A 24,071-nucleotide genomic window follows, 5' to 3' on the forward strand; every position below is an offset into this window, starting at 1 on the left:
TTGTTTATTGGTTCTCTCTATTCAGGGCTACAGACAGCTCAGTGCTCAGGCTGCCACTTCAGAATTTCCTGCTTGTACGTTTAGCTAATTTATCTAGTTTAGCACTGAGCTTACTACCAAAATTATAGGGCCAAACGTGGAGCACAGCAGCAAAGCTTGAAGGGAAAATGCTGTAGAAACACAGGATTTATTTGTCTTTTATAAGAAACAAATAATGTTCTCTCAGATACCTCCCCAGCTGGAACCCCCACACAGATTCTGTCCACTGCTGGCCTCTTCCTGCCCACATACGTCTATGAATAAACAAAAGATGTGCAGCTTCAAGGGAACCGAAAGATAATGGTACTTGTTTTCTCTCAAAGCTTACGGGTGAAAAGATCTCTCAACAGAAAAGGTGTCTAATCAAACATTAAGAGATGATTCAATTAAAAACACACTAAAATGTTTAATCTGTGGTCAAGCAGATGAAAAACGCTTGGTACAAGGATGCAGTGGTTGGTCAGTGCACCTTTGACAGGTCTCTTATGTGCAGGATGTCGTTTTTGCTGCCTCCGCTGTAGATCCGCTGCCTCTCCTGAGCTACATCATCATCTTCATCATGAACAGGAATGCTGCTGTAGCCAGATAACCTGCAGAAAATCAAGCCATATTCTTCACAACAAAGCACTTTGATGGCGCCGTGAATGAGCGATAAATGCGGGGATGGAGGCTTTGTGTGATCGAATGACAGGGATTGTTCTTCTGCGCCTCCCTCACCAGTGATCGAGGAAGAATCTGTACTGGATGAGGAGATTCAGGATGAAGTAGACAAAACCCTCCACAGCCATACAGGCCAGGTACTTCCCCACGAAGTCCCACCTGAACGGGTCCACAGTGTATTCCTCCCCTTTAGAAGAAGGAAAAGGAAAATGCATTGATGCAGATCATATTTCAGAAAAGCGTGAGCCGATGTTGATGAGTGTAGTTTTCATTGTTATCTCTCAAGGAAAATATCAATTTGCATGAAGCCATTCTTACAAAAAACATTGGTAATTCTTGAAGAACTTGTTTGTGTTTTGATCGAAACACAACTTGTCATCAGTTACTGCACCAAGGTAGTTGTAGCTGTTCACACTTTCAACTGTGATGCCATCAAGTGTTGTAAACAGTCTTCATCTCTCACCTGAAACTGATCACCATCCGTATGTTTTTATCAAAGCTTTAGAAATGAATCCTTACACCACCACACAAACTCATCCACTGTCAGACCATGACGGTTCTCACTGGAATAAGAACGTTATATTTATCTCGTCTGATTAGACCTTTACTTTGTCATATGTTTTATTATGATGGTCCACATCAGAGGCTAGTAAAGCTAAACCTGACCCTAAGCCTAACATTCGCTTTAACCTTAACCCCAATCCAAAGCCTAAAAATTAATTCTGGAACTTAAGTGGTCCAGAGTAAGAACTGTCTCAACAACGTTGTTAAGGTGTTGTTATTTGGAAGGGCCCAGCCTGTGCTGCCGGCTGCCAGCAGAGGGCGATGGCGGAGAGGTGCCCAGCCTAGTTGGTTAACAATCATACTATTTTTCCGTAAGCTAAAGGAGACCGTTAGGGCCGTCGCGCTGATGATTAATCATCATATAAATAATTGTGATGAATGATTTAATAGTCTAATCTTGTTCTTTTTTGCCTTCATTAAAGCACAAAACTAAAGTGGCCAGATTTTTCTTGGTTTGAGACAGTTGTATGAAAATTATGAGATTGTTTATCTTATTTCTAGATGCTTTTTACCTGTTTTGAGTAATTTTATTATGTAAATTTATCTCACTATACTGGCAGATAGTTGTGCTGGTTTCAAGCTCATTTCTTAAAATAAGCATAATTATCTGCCAATATAGTGAGATAATTTTACCTGAAATAGTTTACTAAAAACAGGTAAAAAGTATCTAGAGATAAGATAAACAATCTTATTATAAGCTGACAATAATTTCAACATGAGGAATATTAGATGTATGATAAGATACCATTGATTGCAGTGCAACTGAAAACTCACTCACTGCTGCTCGTCTTACTCTGACTGGACTCACGTGATGCTGGGTGTCATGGTAACGTCTACCCTAAGCAGTTCTCTACACTCTTAAAAACGATGGTTCTTCAAGGGTTCTTTGGAAAAGAAAATGGTTCTATATAGAACCATGAACACTTAAAGCACTGAAAACCTTTTGACGATTAAAAATCAAAATGCTTCTTCAGATTGGTGGAGAATGCGCCGTATATTGTTATATATAGAACCTTTTGGAAAAGAGTTCTATACAGCACCAAAAAGGGTTCTTCTATTGTTTTGATGTCAAGCTCATAACAATAGAAGAACCCTTTTAGGTGCTAAATCTTCAGATAGATGGAGAGAGTGCTGTAGATGGAAACTTTTTAAAAAGTATTCTATATAACACCAAAAAGGGTTCTTTTATTGTTTCAATGTCTAGCTTTTAACCACAGAAGAACCCTTTTAGGGAGTTATATAGAACCATTGTCAAAAAGGTTTATATAGAACCACCTACAGCACATTTTCCATCAATCTAAAGAACGATTTCACCACGCAAAGAACCTTTTAATCATGCAAAGGGTTCTTTGCATTCTTTGAGTGTTCACGGTTCTATACAGAACCATTTTCTTTACTAAAAAACCTTGAAGAACCATCAAGTATGTACATATGCATGTAACTGTGGATCGGATCACGTAGTGAGCATGTAAACAGAGATTTTAATCAGACTGTTGAGTAGAGTGAGAGTAAACACCTCAGTCTGAATCTGTGATCAGCCTGTATTCAGTGTTTACAGCAGCATAATATGACTGAAATCTAACGACTGTGGAAAAAGACTGCAGTCAGCTCAAATAACTGTGATCAGGTGATGATGTAATAACTGTAACAGGCCTGGAGACTATAAAATAAAATGGACCCATATTTCTACATAACCTGACCCTTACTGAGTCAGTCTGAGGCCAACAAACGAAGCCCTTCTATCTCTGAAAGGTCAGTCCAGTCTCTGTAATCAACTCCTGTTATGTCGCAGGGCTGACTGTGATGTCTTTCTACTGGGTAAAGGTACTGAAGCTGTGGGACACATGAGAAACTCACCGAATCGGGCGTAGACGTCGGTCACTGCCTGGTTCATGGCCAGGTCGATGAGGCCTCGGCCCAGACAGAAGTGGGGAAAAATCAGCAGCACCTTCTTCAATCCCTCGTTAAACATCAGGAGAGACTGGAGACACAGTGAAATAGAAACAGAACACATTATACTAGCATGAACTCTATAACACCTTCAGTGTAAAAACGTCCTTCCTGCTTTCATTAACGTCCATAAACGTTTATACGTGGTCTAAATGCATATGATTAGAATGTTTAGAGCTGGTATTTCCAAACAAATATTCAAATATTCTTTCTTAAAATCACCTAATAATACATACATACATACATACATCATCTAAACCGCTTATCCTTCTGGGTCGCGGTGGGGTGCTGGAGCCTATCCCAGCTGTCATTGGGTGGACACCCAATAACAATACAATAATATTTACATTTCATAATTAACCACATTTATAAGTGTTCGTTTATACTGCAGTTCCAGTAGACGGCAGTAGTAGATGTAGTAATATCTATGCTAAAGCTCAGCCGCTTCAAATAAGTGTTTGCAATCTGACAGATTCTCACAGACAATGTTCTCATTACGAGCCTCGCTGCTCAGTTCCACAACCACCCAACCCTCCTTCTTTAAAAAGGATGCCAACTACACCCTTCTCAGCCACCACAGCTGCATCGCTTGCGTAACACAACAGCACACCACTGTTAAAATAGAATAAACACGTTTTGCCTGCATTTATTAATGTGTTATAAAAATGTATAAGTGATTTAAATGCATGTGATACGAATGTTTAGAGTTGGGATGAAAAGCATCGTAGGAAAGCAGCTCAGGTTGGATTTGAAAAGATCAGATTTGCTATGACAAAATCAGATCCATTCACATTAATGCAAAAAAATCTGAATTGTTCTACTTCAGCCTGGTAATGTGAACATAGCAATATATGCACATAAATGTAGCTCAAACGCTTCACAAATGATGTGCAGATAAAACAAGCATTAATGTGTCGGGTATAATATCCGCCACTAGAGGTCAGCCTCACTTGAGTTTTTGAACTGTTTCTAGTAAAGTTTTGATTTCATTCATCTGCAGCTCATCTACCTCCCTTTATCAGGACCCAAACAAACACAGGCTTTCTGCAAAACATTGCCAGTTTGTCGTGTTCTGAGTCTTGTATCTCTACATTTACTGGATTTATGGTTTTTTGGACATTCATCTGGACTCTTGGACTTTGCCTTCTGGACTCTTGTTGGTACTCTTGCTGTGTTTTGTGAGCTGTCTTGGTTTTTGACTATTTCAGGGCTGTTTTCTGACTTCTGGTTTTGTGTTTTTTGGATAAACGGGGAAATGGATCCAAACATGTCTGGAGAGCCTTCATTACAGAATGATTTACCCTGTTGTTTTCAAACAGCTCCAGGATGAACGTGATTGCACTGCTGTTGATGCCAATGAACAGGTTGATGCAGGACAGGGAGACGTATGCAGTGCTGGGGATGCTGAAGATGTAGGACATGGGGTACATCATAGGGGTGACGGACCACCTACAAATCATACAAACACACAAATAACCACAAATAACGCAGCCAGTTTTTTCTCATCAGATTCAAATGTGTGAAAATATTACCCATCACTGACTCACCCGTATAAACAGAGCAGAGCCACTAGAGCTGGGAGGTTAGTCGGGGACGTGTAGCATTTCTTGTCAAAGCCAACAAAGATGCCCACAACCATAGCAGTGCTGATGGAGTAATTCAACTAAGGAATGGAGGAATAAAATGGTAAAAACATTCATCTGAAAATGGACACAGACGCTTTAGTAACACTTTCTCTCCTGACAATTTCATCACCACTGTAATTTATCAGAGCATCAGTACTTCACGGCTCCTCAAGAGGGCGCTAATCAAACTGTGATGCCAACTTGCCAAGAAAATAAGTAAATGGGAAAATAAACAAGCAGTGGAGAGGATAGGTCGAGAAGAAAAGTTCATTAAAGAAGAAGCATCATTTTTCAGATCAAAAGTCTGGGCTCTGTTTAGGTTTTCCAGCCCTGATGGGACAAACAAACTCAATAAAACACAATCTGCAAGAATAAAGTCATGAATATATGAGGGCAATATGGTAAGCATGCAGTCATTATTCTTATCCTGTGGAGAAACTAAAGGTGGGCGATACGGCAAAAATATATGCTGTGATACTTGAAATTTTCATGATAAACGATATGTAAGAATATTTATTTTTTCTAATTTTTATCTGATTGTTTGGAACAGGAAAAAGAGCCAGTAGTGCTACATTTTAAGAAATACTATCAATTTTTCAATTTTATCATTTTTATTCAGTATTTGTCACTAAATCCAATAAACTGACTAATTTAGCTCTCTTTATAATGAGTCATGCAGTTGCTCAGTGTCTACAAGCGCTGACGATAAACAGAATATGATCGGAAAACTGGACTGTGACCTAATTTATCACGATAATGATATATATTGTCATACTGCCCAGCCCTAAGAGAGACCAGCTAATGCCACAGCTGTTAGTCTGCGTACACTGGATCAGTAGTGGAACAAAAATCGATGCAACAATATATCATATCACAGAATCGCCTGTACAGCGATGCCATCGATACTGTGAGAAACATATTGTGACCATATCATGTCGCGAGATCGTCTGTAATTCCCACCCTTAGCCAATCATTCGGTCACTAACCATGTCCCAGAAGAAATTGGCCACCCAGTAGACCAGCGGGCTGACCCCACTGACGAACTGCAGGTGTTTGGCCTTCGTGACGCGCTCCTGGATGAGGTAGAGGACGAAGCTGGCTGGGATGAAGGACATGGCGAAGATTACACAGATGGCCACCACTGCGTCCACAGATGTGGTCAATCTGTGGATAATGCAGAGTGGAGTCAAAAGACGGCTTTCACTCTATGTGGTCAATTCCAAACAATGCCTTAACTCAGCTTCCTTAATTATAACAAAATAATAAGGTTCCAGAATCTCATGTGCAGCACTCAGACTCTGGTGGACAGGAGGGACGGTCATTAAAGCAATAACAAAGGCAGAAGTGGAGCTCTGTGAAGTGGAGGTCAACATACTGTTTAGGGAATCTTAATGCTTCGGCACCGAGACATTTTGGACAATTGTACACTTCCAACTTTGTGGGAACAGTTTGGGGAAGAACCTGTTCTGTTCCAGCATGACTGAGCCCCAGTGCACAAAGCAGCTCCATAAAGGCCTGACTGGGTGAGTTTGGTGTGGAAAAACTTGACTGGCCCTCACAGAGTCCAACATCAGTGTCTGACCTCACTAATGCTCTTCTGGATGAATGGACACAAATTCCCACAGACTCTCTCCAAAATCTTGTAGAAGCTTCCCAGAAGAGTGGAAGCTGTTAGAGCTGCAAAGGGGGACCAGATCCATATTAATGCCTATGGATTTAGAATGGGATTCATAAAAGCTCCTGTGGGTGTCCCAATACTTTTGTCCATACAGTGTATTTTAATGATATTTATGCATCCCTAGTGTCCTTTGTTGAGTTTGCTGAAATGCCGTTATATATTTACTATATATTTACTGTTAAAAACGCCCATCCCCGTGTTAGAAACAGCCCAGACACTCACACAGTGACCTCAGAGAGCTGCTCTTTGGTGAGGTTGAGCGGGTGATTGATGGCGGTGATGCCGTATTCAGACGGGTTGGCGTGATGTGGAAGGTTGGCTCGAAGGATGGCGTTGTTCGCTATGTTCATGAAGGAGACCATGGCATGCCAGCCTTTATTGTTAAACCACACCTGCGATGTGAAAGAGAAGAGACACCAAGATCAGTCTGTGCTGTTTAACTCAGCACAGCTTAATGGAAAAACGTAAGAAGCGTCAAAAATGCCCTGAATACCTTGACATTATATTCACTCTCCATGTAGCGCAGGAAAGGTCCTAGTTCTCTGACTGCAAGCTTGGAGCGAGAGCCCTGAAGAGGAATTCAGCATTTACAATCAACGGCACAAACCCAAGGGCTTTGTAAAATAATAATAACTAATAATCATAAGTAAACTTCATTTACAGCTTGTTTCATCACTGAAATGTAGCTAAGATGATTTAGAGCAAATGAATAAAAGAGAATGACATGCAGTTAATAATCTGATAACTGCAGAAAATCAGATTGTGTCAGTAACTGGTTCAGTGTGTTTACACTTAGTAATCTGATAACTGTGGAAAATCAGATTGTGTCAGTAACTGGTTCAGTGTGTTTACACTTAGTAATCTGATAACTGCGAAAATCAGATTGTGTCAGTAGCTGGTTCAGTGTGTTTACACTTAGTAATCTGATAACTGTGGAAAATCAGATTGTGTCAGTAACTGGTTCAGTGTGTTTACACAGTAATCTGATAACTGTGGAAAATCAGATTGTGTCAGTAACTGGTTCAGTGTGTTTACACTTAGTAATCTGATAACTGTGGAAAATCAGATTGTGTCAGTACTGGTTCAGTGTGTTTACACTTAGTAATCTGATAACTGTGGAAAATCAGATTGTGTCAGTAACTGGTTCAGTGTGTTTACACAGTAATCTGATAACTGTGGAAAATCAGATTGTGTCAGTAACTGGTTCAGTGTGTTTACACTTAGTAATCTGATAACTGTGGAAAATCAGATTGTGTCAGTAACTGGTTCAGTGTGTTTACACTTAGTAATCTGATAACTGCGGAAAATCAGATTGTGTCAGTAACTGGTTCAGTGTGTTTACACAGTAATCTGATAACTGCAGAAAATCAGATTGTGTCAGTAACTGGTTCAGTGTGTTTACACTTAGTAATCTGATAACTGCAGAAAATCAGATTGTGTCAGTAACTGGTTCAGTGTGTTTACACTTAGTAATCTGATAACTGCAGAAAATCAGATTGTGTCAGTAGCTGGTTCAGTGTGTTTACACTTAGTAATCTGATAACTGTGGAAAATCAGATTGTGTCAGTAGCTGGTTCAGTGTGTTTACACTTAGTAATCTGATAACTGTGGAAAATCAGATTGTGTCAGTAACTGGTTCAGTGTGCTTACACAGTAATCTGATAACTGTGGAAAATCAGATTGTGTCAGTAACTGGTTCAGTGTGTTTACACTTAGTAATCTGATAACTGTGGAAAATCAGATTGTGTCAGTACCTGGTTCAGTGTGTTTACACTTAGTAATCTGATAACTGCGGAAAATCAGATTGTGTCAGTAACTGGTTCAGTGTGTTTACACTTAGTAATCTGATAACTGCAGAAAATCAGATTGTGTCAGTAACTGGTTCAGTGTGTTTACACTTAGTAATCTGATAACTGCAGAAAATCAGATTGTGTCAGTAGCTGGTTCAGTATGTTTACACTTAGTAATCTGATAACTGTGGAAAATCAGATTGTGTCAGTAGCTGGTTCAGTGTGTTTACACTTAGTAATCTGATAACTGCAGAAAATCAGATTGTGTCAGTAACTGGTTCAGTGTGTTTACACTTAGTAATCTGATAACTGCAGAAAATCAGATTGTGTCAGTAACTGGTTCGGACAAATCAGAGTGAGGGTTTACATGCACTGAAAAACCCCATTATTGAGCTCAAATCCAGCCTCTTTATCAGATTTATAGACCTTAATCTGATCTAAAAAACCAGAGTGTGTGTTTATACGACCACTTAATAATCAGATAACTGCAAAAATCTGATAATGCATGTAAACACACTCATAGAAATAAATTTTGCATTTTTCGACTTGTAATTAAAAGAATAGTAAAACATCCACCTTAATGAGGTTTGGGTGAAGTACAGACTTTAGCCTACCCCTGTGATGTTCATCATCTGCCCAATCTGAGACAGAACATTCTGGATTTGTTTAGGATCCACGTCCAGTATAGGCAGCTGCCCCCCCACAGAGAGCCCACCGTACCTGAAAGGAAAGTACTGTTGACTCAGACAAACTAAGCAACTCAAACGTTACATTATCACTGAAGTACCATCAGCTGTTCATTCTTAAAGACACAGAATCAATACCTCTGTTCATTCACCCAGTATTTGCTCTTCAAGCTGCGTAAAGAGACGTAATTAGTCATTTGCTGGATTTGGAAAGTGATGAGAAAATGAAATAAAGAAACTGGAACACTTCATTAAAGCCCACCTGGTCCTGATGAGACTGGGATACGTCTTTACCAGATAGTCGGAGATGTTTCTGTCCGTTAGGTCAAGCAAAATGTCCCCAGTTGCCTCTTTTCTCTGCATCACAGACAAAACAAAGAGTTTATTTACTGTTGCTGTTGTTGAAAAAAATTATTATGTGGTCCTAAAATCTTTTACGATCATTTGCTTGCATATACGCTGCTCATCAAAAGTTTTGGGACAGCTCACCTTCTTTTGAAATTGTATGAATGATGTTTGATTTCTCCTGTTAATTTTCAATAAAGTAAGAAATCTTGTGTTGGTTTAGTTTATCATAAGGCAGCTCTGAGTATGATTATCACCAGCACTCAGCTTCACGCTTTTCCACCGCATGGCTCAACGCAACTCATTTCTACACGCTTTTGGCACCAGCTACTGCAGATATAGCGGCCCCTCAATGTAGCTGGTCATCATAGCAACGCCTCATTAAACTGTGGAGATGTGCAGGAAACAAACGTTGTTCAGAAGAGGCAGCGAGACGAAAGACAGAAAAACTACATCAGAGCTCAGACGAGACGATTCTGGTGCTCAAAGGCGACACGAGGCTACGCTAACCTGGTAGCTAACTTTAGCATATGTGTTAAGCGATTCTCTCCGACCAATCAGCAGTCTGCAGCTTTTAGTCACCTTTTGGTATCAGCTCACTTGGAACCTTCACAGAGTTGATACCAAAATAGTACCAGGTACCAGGTTTGCCTTCTGGAGAATCAAAAAAGGCAAGTAGAGTGGAGTTGGGCCGGTACCACGTGGTGGAATAAACGCCATGTGGAGTGTTATGAGCTTTCCCGTTCATTTTCCAACAGCTGACCGTCTCCTCCTTTATAACGTATCTGGTATCTTCATGGTATGAAGAGCAGTTTGGCCTACGATGGTGATGATAATGGTGACAGTTTTCTTTTCCAACATTTTGAAACGTTAACGGTGCTTTTCCACTGTATAGTACCGGCTCGACTCGACTCGACTCTACTTGCCTTTTTTGGTTTGCCATTAAAGAAAAGTTGGTACCTGGTACTTTTTTGGTATCACCTCCGTCGAGGTTCCAAGTGAGCTGAGCCAATACCAAACAGTGACATTTGGTATCGGCTCAGCTCTTCTGACCAACATTTCTCTCCTACACATCACGACAGTTTCATCTGGCTTCGCTGTGATAACCAGCTACATTGAGGGGGCGCTATATCTGCAGTGGAAAACAAAGTAGCTGGTACCAAAAGAAAGTTGAGTCGAGCCGTACCATGCAGTGGAAAAGCGGCTCAAATGTCCCCAAACGTTTGATGGACAGTGTAGGCTGGTGCTGACCTGGCGTGGGGGCAGTCCCCCTGCTCCAATTGGACAGACCGGCAACATGATGAGCTTCTTTTCGGTGCTGCACTGGCAGGAAGGGGAGGGGTTCCTTTCTGTCCACTCAGGGCTCAGCAAGATGTTACTGACCACAGGAGACACCGGAGGATCTGCCCAGTCTGTTGTGATGTTGCTACACGGCAGATTCCTACACAGACCAAACACAGAGAAAAGACCAGTCACAGAGGAACTCCACCAGACAGCGCTAACACGGCTAACACGGCTAACATGGCTAACATGGCTAACACTACGCAGCATGATGTTTCTGATATTTCTAATTTCTGCCTCAGTTAAAAACGTGTCATATGAAGGACTCACTCTAACGGCTGGTCCACCATGCATCGAGTCCCCATGCCCGGCTCTCGGAGCATCATGTGGACGAAGTGGTTCATCTTTGGATGGTCCGGCCGCTCGTTGCTGGAAAGGATAAAGCAGATTGAGTGAACCTCACTGCAGCTCCGGTGAAGATTAGAGGCTGTCTGAGAAAAGCGCTGCTTACCTGATGAAGGTGAACTGCTGACCGTACATCCACGGGCTGAGGGTCAGACTCGGGTACTCTCCAAACGGAGGAACGATCAGGGTGAAGATCAGAGCTATCAACACAAAACTGGCCGGCAAAACAATCTACAAACACAGAACATGCGACACTGAGGGAGACGCTCATATCAGCTACCGCAGAAAACTCTCTTACTCTGGAGTCTCACGCATTTTACTGATTTTAGGCTCTTCAGTAAAGAAAATTCCATACAGAACCATGAACACTGAAAAGAACCAACTGCATGTTTAAATGGTTCTCTGCATGGTGAAATGTTTTTCAGATTGATGGAGAATGTATAGGTATAAGGGGGCATTAGTGCACATGGTATGGGTGACGTGCACATCTGTGAAGGCATCTTTAATGCTGAACGATAGATACATGTTTTGGCAACGTATGCTGCCATCCAGACGACGTCTTTTTCAGGGAAGGTCTTGATTATTTCAGCAAGACAATGTTAAACCACATTCTGCTGTTCGAGCTGTGTGTGATGTCCGCTGTGAGGCCGTACCTGAGCAAGGAAGTCCTTGTGGCTGCGTGTGGCGTGGTGAAACCTCTTCACCAGCAGGGCACGGAACTGCTTGAGGACCAGACTGAAGCCTTTCACCTGCCTGGAGGCTTTTCCTGCACTGCTGTCTGATTCCTCATGCTTTCCCACACCGTTCTCCTGCAAACCATTCGCTTCTGCAGCAAACAACAGGAGAACCTCTCAGGAACTTTACATCATTAAGGAGTTCAGGCAGAGTATGAGTGCATTTCTTCACTATCAGCTGTTCAGCATGGCCTGGATTAGCCTCTGAGCTCTAGCGTAAAGCATGGCACCTCAGACACTGGGAACAAACAGCCTGACTGCATCAGCCACTCATGAACGCTACACAAAGCAGAGCTCTTAGCCTTCTGTGTTCACCTTCAGGAGCCACAGCATTAGCATTAACATTGGGCTCCCTGCCATTTCTCCTCTGCTTCAGCATCCACTGCTCTGAGGGAGGCGATCAGATACGACACCAGTCAAACATCAGGAGAACAAGGAGAGAGATTCTACACTCACTGTCCACTTTATCAGCTCCACTGACCGCATAGCTTCACTATGTAGTTCTACAGTTACAGACTGTAGTCCATCTGTCTCTCTGCACCCTGTTCTTCAGTGGTCAGGACCCCCACGGACCCTCACAGAGCAGGTTTTATTTGGGTGGTGGGTCATTCTCAGCACTTCAGTAACACTGACGTGGTGGTGGTGTGTTAGTGTGTGTTGCGCTGGTGCGAGTGGATCAGACACAGCAGTGCTGCTGGAGTTTTTAAACACTGTGTCCACTCACTGTCCACTCTATTAGACACTCCTACCTTGTCGGTCCACCTTGTAGATGTAAAGTCAGAGATGATAGCTCATCTGCTGCTGCACAGTTTGTGTTGGTCATCCTCTAGTCTTTCATCAGTGGTCACAGGACACTGCTGGCTGGATGTTTTTGGTTCTCAGTCCAGCAGCGACACTGAGGTGTTTAGAAACTCCAGCAGCACTGCTGTGTCTGATCCACTCAGACCAGCGCAACACAATGCATACCTACACTCGTCTCAAAGCGTGTGGAGGTGTTCAGTATCTGTAGTATTCTTGATTATGTGGTTTCTGACATTATATGACTGACTCTTATCTATAAACACTGAAAGATAACAGTGTGCCATACAGGGTCAATGACATTTGGGGAGAACTATTAAGTGAACACTGTGACTGAAAACACTCCAGTCCTTTTAGACTAGCTCATATTGGCACTTGCCAGACTATACAAAGTCAGTGGTAAATATCTGTCCATAATGTACGAGAGTCCAATATATGGAATGTACTCAGGCCCGATTAGGCTAACAGCTAGCATGAACTCATCTGAAATCCTCCAACCTTGAAATACACACTGGTTTGCTGTTCACAAGCTACATGACTGAAAACATGCATGTTTAAATTGTTTGTATACAAGCTATGGAAAAAAGTAATCACAACATAGAGTATACATCTATAGATCTACAGAAATTAGGCTAATAGAAAGCAAAAGGAGCAGTAAAGAAATATGTACCTGGGTTGACGGCACCATTTGCTGCTTCTCCATCTGCAGTGACCTTCAGGAAGATCTGTGAAAGGACAGCATTTTGTCATCTGGTTTAAATTGAGCATTTAACTTGATCACAAGCAATAAAGACAATGTGTGTGACTGCAGCAGGGCTCATCACAGCACAAACAAATGAGCACTGCATTCAAAATCACTTTTTATAAATTGTTCTTAAAATCGGTCTTCACTGCCATGAGAATCTTTCCCACTTGTAAATTGCTCTTGAACAGCTGACAGCTGAATATTTCTTGTGGAGTCCCACAAGGTTCAGTTTTAGGGCCCTTGCTCTTCTCTTTTTACATGCTACCTCTAGGTGAAGTTATTAGGAAGCATAATATAAATTCTCACAGCTATGCTGACGACACCCATTTATACATTTCTACTCCTTCTGAAGATCAAGACTCTGCAGACGGACTAAACAGCTGTGTGTCAGATATTTCTCACAAAATTTCCTCACAATGAATTAATTTTTTTTCTATTAAAAAAAATCACGAAAAAAAGGGAAATGCTGATCATTGGCACTAAAACTCACAGAAAGCTTTGTGAGAATCTCGGCTCTTTAGCTTCATATAACCAAACCTGCAGTAGAAACCTGAGTGAGATCTTAGACTCTGAGCTCTGTTTAATCTGCATGTAAACAGTCACTAAAGCAGCTTTTTATCATGTGAGAAAATCACTAAAGTTCAGTCTTTTCTCTCTCAGAGCGACGCAGAGAAACTCGTAGCTGCGTTTGTTCAGCAGAGTTGATCACTGTAATGATCTTCTGACTGGAGAAACCAGCCCATCCTCTAGAACCCGTACAGAACACAGCAACACGGATCCACACAGCACCAACACAGAGAGCTCATATCACCCCATTACACACTGCACTGACCGCCTGGATCTGTTGGAGAGAGTTTAAAGCTCTGCTGCTGGTTTTAAAGCTCTAAATGGCCTTAAAGCTCCTGAATGTCTGTCTCAGATCTGCAGATTCGGACCTTCTGAACTCCTTCAGTAAAACACAGAAAACGTGGAGAGACTCTTTCAGTTATTCTGCTTCTAAACTGTGGAGCTCAGTTCAGCTTTTATTAGACAGTCGAGCTCAGAGCTCACTTTTAATAAACACCTGGAAACGCAGCTCACACTGGCAACACTAATGGGGGCTCGGACCTGGATTTTTCCTTAAAGCTGCTTTGTGTCAACGCCTGTTGTAAAAAGTGATGTGTAAACAAACTATGACTCGACTTGACTCAGCTTTCTCTTCTCCAGTAATCTCATTATCTCATTATCTACATAGCCTCTGCTCAGTGCTGTCCAGTTCTCTGGACTCACTCTGCCTTTCCCCTTCAAACAGTGGAAATCAAGGGTGTGCAAACTTATCCACAAAGGGCCCAGTGTGGCAGGTTTTCATTCCAACAAATCAAGAGCTCACCCAATCGGTTTGAAGACTGAGACCAGCTGATCAAACAAGTGGGGTCAGGTGAGCTCCTGCTTGTAGGGCTGTGACGATAACCACATAACCGCGTTACTGCGATCCTGCGCCATGTGATGCCTCCCGCAGGGTTGAGCTCATTACCCTCATCAACTACATTTTGTTTTATTTCATTTTTCTGCTGGTGAAAGTTACAGGAGTGCATGTGGTGTGATATGAAATATAAACACAATAATCATTCTTTAGTCATCATTGACTGTCTTCCATCCTGGTCATTTCAGCTTTGTGCACAAAGGTCCATTAAACATATGGGGGTTTCTTTTTTGTGTGTCTTATTATTACTTATTTCTCGGACTGAGAGCTTATAATATGTACAGATAACGTTCAGTTGATAGTATTCAGATGACGTCACAATCACAAAATATGGCAGCAACATCATCAGCAGTGGCTGGTTTATTTTTAAATCTAATTTTTAAAGCAATTTAACTGATATATTTGAGTGTATTTACTTGAATTTATTTGATTTGTTGCTGTAATGATAACAAATAAGAGCTGTAATCTAAACAGCTTCACACATTTTTCAAATTTCCTGCATAATCAGTGGTTGCAATTTCTACAACAAATTATCCAAAACCACCAGTGAACCTACACGAGTCTTCTGAGTTTATATGGAATGTTGATGATGGAAAATAGTGGAAAATCTGAAATAATAAGTTTTCTTTGGGGACTATTTTGCCTCACAGTGCTCTGCATATCATGTATCCCTCCACCATGAATGGAGTTTAAGTTCTCTAAACTATCATAAAACAGTGTCTCAGTCATCAGGCAGTGAATTCATAACCATTTCATGTAGGAACTTTCTGTGAGGGAGCTTTTAGAGGTGGACGTCTGGTTCCTATCACCACCACTGTGAACAGTTCTGACTCTCTAGAACGGAGCATTTCAGCTTAACTCCGAATGACTTTTGTTTACATCTTAACAATTTAATTACGCTGAACTTTTGGAAAATTGGTGCAATTCACCTCAGCCCTCTCCAACATCATCAGCTACTGCAGATGACTTCACAGTATGCTTCAAACAGAAGGTCACGTCTTTCCTCCGCCGAGGCGGCGTTCCTCACACAAACCTGACTCTTTAAATCATTCCACAACGATGAAGTGATGGAACTTTTAAGTACAAACCGACCCAGAGCCGACCCGATTCTAACCACACTCCTTCAAACAATCTCCACCGCCTCCTTTCCTGACCACAGTGATCAATTAATCACAGCAAATGATCCGGTTCCTTCCATCTTCAAAACAGCTTGAGTTACAGCACAACTCCAGAAACACACTCTCCATCCAACACATGCTGCCAGCTTCACTCCCTCAGTCTCTGTCCAGCAGTGAGGAACTGGCTGTCCTCACTGCAAAAATCATCTCTTGGCAAGAGAAATGATCTTAAATCTAGTCAATATATCTAATATTCTTTTTGTTGAGATTGGTAGAAGCTTATTAAAAGATTATTTAACTTCTCTTTTTTTACGTTTTGAGTAAGTTTATTAAGTAAAATCCTCACTATTTTGCTTATTTTAAGAAAATGTGCTTAAAACAAGAAACAGCAAAATGATCTGCCAGTACAGTGAGAAAACCTTTACTCAATAAAATGACTTTGAACAAATGAAAAACATCTAGAAATAAGTTGAACAGTCATAATATCTGTACATCTCAGAATGAGAAATATTAGACACTTAGACCAGATTTAAGATGATTTCTCCTGTTCATTTTTTTTACAGTGCCGCCTCAGCTATTCTCCATCTTAAAGAACAACCTCCTTGAGGTTCTCCTGGACGTCGGAGAGTCCAGATGCAAGCCTGGACACAGTCGTTCTCCACAGAACCAGGAAGAACTGTCCTCAGTCCTCATCCTCCTTCACTGCCATTGACACGAAACCAACAGGTGCTTATTAACCCTCTAAGGTACATAATGATGCCAGTGGGTAAAAAAATGTTTGTAATTTTTTTTGTCATAAAATAGATAAACATTATTTATCCTCTGTGGTTCTGAGGTCATTCTTTCTCAATGTGTTCATCACTTCTTAAACTCTCCTCTAAAGGCTCTTCATATATCATGATCCTCATATGTTTCATATCTAAATGCTCCGTTATCTTCATCACTACTTTCTAAAACCGCTGCAGCAGCTTCAGCAGCTGTAAACTCTCTGCACGCCGTTTCACATGAGTCTCCGATGTGGACTGAATGAAGAATGAAGGGTTTCCGGCGTGATGGTCAGTGCTTGGTGATTTCTTGAGTGTCCATTGGTCAGTTTCACACAGAATGTAGACGGACACACCAATCCACCAGCTCCACACGGTGAGAGGCAGATGAGCACTTTGCACAGGACTGTGGATGTAAGTGTTGAGTTTTAATATGTTGAGACTTAGGGATGCTCCTATATATACTTTTTAGTAGTTTCTTGGGCATAACATGCATACATACATACATATGTCATCTAAACCGCTTATCCTTCTGGGTTGCGGTGGGGTGCTGGAGCCTATCCCAGCTGTCATTGGGCGGAAGGCAGGATACACCCTGGACAGGTCGCCAGTCCATCGCAGGGCAGACAGACAGACATACACAGTCACACTCACACCTAGGGGCAATTCAGCCTGTCCAATCAGCCTGACTGCATGTTTTTGGACTGTGGGAGGAAACCGGAGTACCCGGAGGAAACCCACACAGACACGGGGAGAACAGGCAAACTCCACACAGAAATGACCCTGGTCACCCGGCCGGGCATCAACTGGGCATAACAGTGATTTATAAAATATTTGTCAGGACTTTGTAGAATGTTTACATGAACAAAAAGACACAACACACTAAAGGAAAGAGAAAAACTGGTAAAGCATAATCTTTAAGGGAATGCGGCACCCTTGGTTTTAGCACAGTAAGGCCCGATTTCCTCATACTGCGCCTGCGTGGTGTGAGCGACGCGGACAGTCTTGTTTTTTATATTTCGCTGTCCATGTTAACTGATCAGCGCTTTCACACAGGCTGTCCTTCCGAAACAGCAGAGCATCCCAGATGGTATTTAGAGAATAGACCCGGTGCCGATTTTTTCCACGCACTATGCGTGTCATGCAGCAAAATACACTGAAATAAGCCATGAAAATCCATGAATATTAAACAGAAGACCATATAAAAATTTCATTTCACTTATGATAAAATACTAGTTAAATATTCCGTGCTGCAAACAGATTTCCCAGTTGGTCTACCTTAAAGGCTTGAAACATTTGTGTAATCAGAAGTCAGAATGCTGTTGAGGATAAATAAACATATCGCGCACTTTTATACATTACATTTTTGTTGAGCAGAGTATCTGACATGACCAGGAATGTCTGTATAACGTCCTCGATACTCCGCAGCTCTAACACTGTATGTATGAAAGGCCAGTGCATTCGAGCTGTAGCGGTCATGCTGCCGCATCACTCACGCCACGCAGACGCAGTATGTGTGAATCAGGTCTAACACAGTAAAGAGTCGAGAGATCCTCTCTTCATAATCATAGTTGATAAAAGCTGAATAAAACTGTTCTAAAAGAGGAGATTAGAGATGTACCTCCTCCAGTGAGGTGTCTGAAATGCCGAAGCTGCTGAGGCCAATGTCCCCCAGCGTTTCCTCCAGCTCTCTGAACAGACTGGCATAGGAGCGGTACTTGAAGCCCTTATTGGGCAGCAGGTAGGTCATCTCCTGACCGATCATCTCTATCAGCTTAGCCTCAGGGACGTGGTGATGGATCAGACTGGTGATGCTTTCCACATCGCCTGAGGAGAGAAGAGAGCAAGCAGAAACATTTGTTAAATGTTGGATAATTTAAGATGACTAAGGTCATTTGAGTCCAGATTTTGCACTAACCGTCCAGCGCTCTCTCGAAGTACTGTCCCTGACATTCCTCCTTGTACTTGGTGCAGGTGGAGCATGTGCAGGAGCACTCTGAGGCGCAGTCGCACTCGTTCTGCAAAGTCAACAACTGGGGGTCAGTGTCATATTATGGCCTGGCAGTTCCACCACTCACCACCAGAGGTCACTTTCCCCCCAGTACTCAGCCCTATCTCAGCTGGAGCACTCGCAGCCCTGCAGTCCTCGTTAGTGTGCAGGTGAGGACAGCGAGGCCAAAGGGCTGAGGTACTCAACTCCAGACCTCGAGTCCAATTTACAGTCCAGAGGCCAGATTCACAAAAGCTTTCTTAAGAAAAAACTTGTGAAGGTTCTTAAGACAAACACTAAGAAGTTCATTAGAATGTGTTTAAATGCGATTCTCAAAAAAACCTAAGAAGTTCTCAAATATTCTCTTAAAATAATCTGAATTATTTCTTTAAGATTTTCTTAAGAATATCTTCACTGTTTGCTCAAGTAGGCTGTGCTGTATTTTACACCATACCATAAATGCTGCGAGATTCATTTTGAATTTTATTAACTGTTATTTACATCTTTTAGTTTTATCCATTTAGAAGAGCAAAATGGAAGGAAAACATCAAACCAAGCATTTAAAAAATAATCAGCAAACAAAAACTAGAGGTGATGGTGGAATAAACAGCCAACAGGAACAAAATCCTCATTGGAAAATATGATAATTGTGGGGTGACGGACGAGGATGAGGAGCAGCAGAGGCAGCATCTGAGATCAATTTAGACACTGACCTCATCAACTTTCACAGACTAAGACAAGTGAGAGGCTGTCATAAGATTAAGAAAACATTTAAGAACAACATATTTTCAAGAATATCACTTATTCTTAGAATTATTCTAAAGAAAATAGTTAAAAAAAGAAATTATACGACAGTTAGTTCCGGCCATGCAAGCTGATTGGTTGAGCAGCGTTCTAACTGTGCTGTTATTTCACCATAACATCACATTTTTTTTACAAACACTGTATCACTCCACTGAGACGCCGTTGCTAAGCAACGACTTTGACAGCCGTAGGAGACGCTCAAGACATTTGAACGTTTTTACTTCTTACTTTGCCACAAACAGAAAACGGACACTTTTAAGATCATGTTTGACCGACAGCCGATTTGGTCAGACTCTGAAGATGAGACGACACTAAATTCCCAAACTGTCGTCACCACTGAGCAGCTTTTCAGTCGGCAGCTGAGACAGAAGAACAGCTGAACAACCTGGAATCAGCCAGAAATGAACCCAACACCATTCGCCAAACTAAACGGGCTGTAAGATGTTTTACAGACTGGCTGGAACAAAACAACATTAATACTGATCTGGCAAAAACTGACAAAACTGAGCTGAACTTGATATTGCGGCAGTTTTATGGTTCAGTCTGTACTTCAAAAGGCGGGGCTTACAGCAGACTGTGCAGCGAGTGGGCGGAGCTCATTCGCTGACGTAGCAACAAGCTGCTCGTTAAGGAACTATAATTTGGTGAAGGAACTGCGAACATTAAAACACATTAAACGCCGCGTTCACGGCCCAGTTTATTAATTTATTACTTTATTTATTTAACTGCTGTATAAAAGCAGTAGAACACTGGAGGAGTGTGTTATCGCCAATAACATAGAAATGTTCTATCTTGTTGTCCTTAGTTCAGATCTGACGGGTCAAGAAAAGATTTTTCACTAATTTGCGTAACGGAAGCAAATCTGATCGTAATTTAGGAAATTTATCTTATCTTCCAGCATCTTTTCTCCAGTTAGGAAATCTTAACCTACTCGATCAAAGTCGACAATCAGCAACCGACCATAAACACACACAGCTGAAACGTAAACACGTAATCAAAATAATGATAAACAGTTAATGTAGTAAAAATGTAAGTAAATGTTCTTTTTTATTTTTGCTTTTGTAATTCTGTATTTCGATATTTGCTTAAAGAAGAGGTCAGTTAGATTTCTGTTTACACAAACAAAAAATGTCTGTACTTGCGTCATGTCCAGTCAGAGGCGAACAATTTTAATAACATTTTATCACTTCTCATATCGTCATCTTAACATCCGACAGTTTCATCCAACTTTGCATGTTTTGTCAGTATCGTACAGCCCTGTCTGGGGACTTGGGCACCATCTGGGACAGGCCACTAGTTTGTCTCTCTACTCAGTAACTGACCTCTTTCTTGCGCAGATCCTTGATGCGGCGCACCAACGTGAGGTAGAACCCAACGCCAAAGCAGTTCTTCAGGAACAGAGGGGAGCCGCAGCAGTGGAGCTGACCTTTAGAGATGATGGCCACCCGGTCACTCAGCAGGTCAGCTTCATCCATGTGGTGGGTGGACAGGATGACGGTTCGCCCTGAGATACATCAGGTACAGCAACCAGCATGTTAACTGACATATAGTTAGTGACTGTGTTGCAAAGCAGTCGGCAGCACTGCTGTTATCAGACAGTTATTCTTCTACCTGGTTCATATTTTTTGTCCACTAACTCATCCTGCAGTTTTCGAGATACTGACACTGTTCCAACTCCGGAATGTTCAGCCTTATCAGGAATGGTGGTTATATACAGCTTTTCAATCATTAAATGAGGATTTTTTTCCCATAGAAATGAATGGGGTGAAGTTGCTGCACCCAATTTATGTCATGTTGATAGAAGTCCATTAGTAACACCCTATTAACCATGTGGGCAACCATAAGAACCACTTAGCATCACCCTAGCAACCACCTGGGATACCATAGCAACCACCTAGCCACACCCTCACAACCACCTAGCAACACTCTAGCAACCATCTAGCAACACCCTAGCAACTACCTTATCAACACATTTGCAACCATCAAAAATATCATAGTAATCATTTGGTAACACCAAGGATACCACAGCAACCACCTAGCAATTACCTAGCAACACCCTAGTAACCACCTGGGATACCATAGCAACCACTAACCAGTCAGAAACACCCTAGCAACCACCTGGGAAACCATAGCAACCACCTACCAACCACCTCACAACCACCTGCGATACCATATCAACCACCTCGCAATACCCTAGCAACCACCTAGCAACATACTAGCAACCACTTGGGACACCATAGCAACTACTTATCAGCAGCTTTGCTTAAAATCATCAGTTTTAAAATGCCATAGCAACTGTTCAGCAACACCCTAGCAACCACATGGGATACCATAGCAACCACCTAGCAACACTCTAGCAACCATCTAGCAACACCCTAGCAACCACCTAGGAAACCATAGAAACCACTTATCAACACTTTTGCAACCACCTGAAATACCACAGCGACCATGTGGCAATACTATAGCAACCACTAACCGTTTGGCAACACCCTAGCAACCACCTGGGAACTGCTTAAGCTGCGCAGTCAGACTGCATTTTCCTCAGGAAGTGCACTGTTTTAGTTTTAAACAATCCTCCAATCCTGTATAAGAATGTTTAACCTCGTTAATGCAGCACCTTCACACATTACAGTGCAGCCCAAAGTGCTTTACAGTGACGAAGGCAAATAAGGAGAGAAGAAACAGGAGACAGAGGAGATAAAACACTGAGAAAAGGAAGGAAATAAAAAATGTAAAACAAATTCTAAAAATAATACTCCAAAATAAAATAGTAATTAAATAAATAGATAAAAACAAAAATAAAATAGTGAAATGGGACAACAGTAAACTGTAGCACACAATAAAAATATTGAAGAATTAAAAGTCCTTTAGCATATTAAATAAGAAAATTCCCTGACCAGCTGATACAACTTACTGAGGCGTCCATTTTGACAGCGGCTCCAGGAGAAACTTTAACGGCCAGAACTGAGTGTTTGTGGATTTATGAGGCTTTTACTGTGGGTCTATGAGGTTTTCTAATGCTGCAGAGTTTTACCTGTGCGGTATTTGAGGAGCAGGTCCCAGATGGAGCGTCTGGAATACGGGTCCACTCCGGAGGTTGGCTCGTCCAGAATCACCACCTTAGATCCCCCAACAAACGCCATGGCAACAGACAACTTCCTCTGCATTCCCCCTAAACACAGAAAGAAACCGGCTGCCTTGTAAACTAATGTTTCTGCACGGCTGACGCTATTCTGTGATTTCACTCAAGAACAGCCAAAAGATCATTAATTAAGTTTGAGTGACCCTTATTAGTCCCACAACGGGGAAAATTTCACCTCTGCATTTAACCCAACACACATATATTGTCAAATATTGTCAATATTGTCAAATAAAGTATCATTTCCCTGAAACTCTATTATCGCATGAACTACACTCTTAATAAGATGGTTCCTTGTAGAGGGGGCGGGGCAAACAACTCTCTCCAATTTTCTGAATTTGGGCTGCAGAGCCCCTTTTAAACGTTTGCTGTCAGTATTACATATTTCTCCTTTAAGTAACGTTGTGCCAATGTAGTGTCAGCAATTCTGAGCTGCACATCTGTTTATTTTATCAGTTATGGTTGGAATTAACCTTTGCATGCCTTTGGTTTTTGCTTTGTTTCTGACCGTTTGACTTTGTGAATTATAGCAGATATATCATATCCATGTAGTACATAATGACCACCTGGTGGGCTACACTGGGCTTAACCTTTAGATTACTTAATTTGGCCCTCACTCTGCTTGATTCCAGTCAAGCAGCTTTCCTGGCTTTTACTGGCTCTTCCTCAAACACTGATCTACAGGCTGATCCTTAATCTGGACAGATTATCTTGCCGTGTTTGTGTTCGGACCCACCAGAAAGGTTCTGTGCCTCATCATCTCTCTTGTTGGGTAAGCCCAGGTCCTCCAGCATGTCCTCCACTTCCTGTTCAGCTTCCTTTTGCTCTCGACCCTTCAGCAGCGAGTAGAAGAGGATGTGCTCCTCCACGGTCAGACTGGAGGGGCAGGAGGGGTACATACAGAACAGAATACACACAGGCAATATTCTGATCAATATGATGGCCACTCTCAACAAGAGACATTCAAATTACAAGCAAAATTAATCTTATTTCAACCTTATTTTCAAGATCACCAACCAGGCACATGGTAAGGACCCCAGTCACTATGAGGCCCCCACCAGATTTACAACAAACCAGCCAGTATGATCCATTTTCATACACAAAGTTTTATACTTTATCATTAGAAAAATATAATCAATATTGTCAAATAAAGTATCATTTCCCTGTATCTCTATTATCACATGAACTACACTCTTAAAAAGATGGTTCCTCATAAAGACAATGGTTCTACATAGAGCCATGAACACTCAAAGAAACCTCTGCATGCTTAAATGGTTCTCTGAATGGTGAAATGGTTCTATAGATTGACGGAGAATGTGTTGTGTATGGCTCTGTATAGCACCAAAAAGGGTTATTTTATTATATACAAGCTTGGCATCATAACCAAAACAGAACCCTTTTCAGGTTCCATATACAACCATATACAACACATTTTCCATCAATCTGAAGAACCATTTCACCAAGCAAAGAACCCAGAAAGCCGCAGCTCCCCCA

The 24,071-nt window shown here is 41.7% G+C and overlaps 1 protein-coding gene across 1 annotated transcript in view; it reads right to left on the minus strand.

Moving 5' to 3' along the window:
- The window catches only part of LOC118797176 (retinal-specific phospholipid-transporting ATPase ABCA4-like), an 88,566-nt gene that overhangs the window by 11,605 nt on the left and 52,890 nt on the right, over positions 1–24,071 (minus strand). The window contains 23 exon segments of the mRNA XM_036556430.1: positions 231–293; positions 509–629; positions 757–886; positions 3,121–3,244; positions 4,515–4,662; positions 4,761–4,876; positions 5,825–6,002; positions 6,739–6,908; positions 7,010–7,084; positions 8,921–9,026; positions 9,131–9,163; positions 9,255–9,349; positions 10,589–10,778; positions 10,949–11,047; positions 11,130–11,254; positions 11,677–11,832; positions 12,083–12,144; positions 13,226–13,280; positions 18,266–18,471; positions 18,563–18,662; positions 20,761–20,942; positions 22,473–22,610; positions 23,314–23,453. Coding sequence (XP_036412323.1) covers positions 231–293; positions 509–629; positions 757–886; positions 3,121–3,244; positions 4,515–4,662; positions 4,761–4,876; positions 5,825–6,002; positions 6,739–6,908; positions 7,010–7,084; positions 8,921–9,026; positions 9,131–9,163; positions 9,255–9,349; positions 10,589–10,778; positions 10,949–11,047; positions 11,130–11,254; positions 11,677–11,832; positions 12,083–12,144; positions 13,226–13,280; positions 18,266–18,471; positions 18,563–18,662; positions 20,761–20,942; positions 22,473–22,610; positions 23,314–23,453 — 2,812 coding nt within the window.

This window comes from Colossoma macropomum, unplaced genomic scaffold (assembly GCF_904425465.1).
Source record: "Colossoma macropomum unplaced genomic scaffold, Colossoma_macropomum, whole genome shotgun sequence".
Taxonomy (NCBI): Eukaryota; Metazoa; Chordata; class Actinopteri; order Characiformes; family Serrasalmidae; genus Colossoma; species Colossoma macropomum.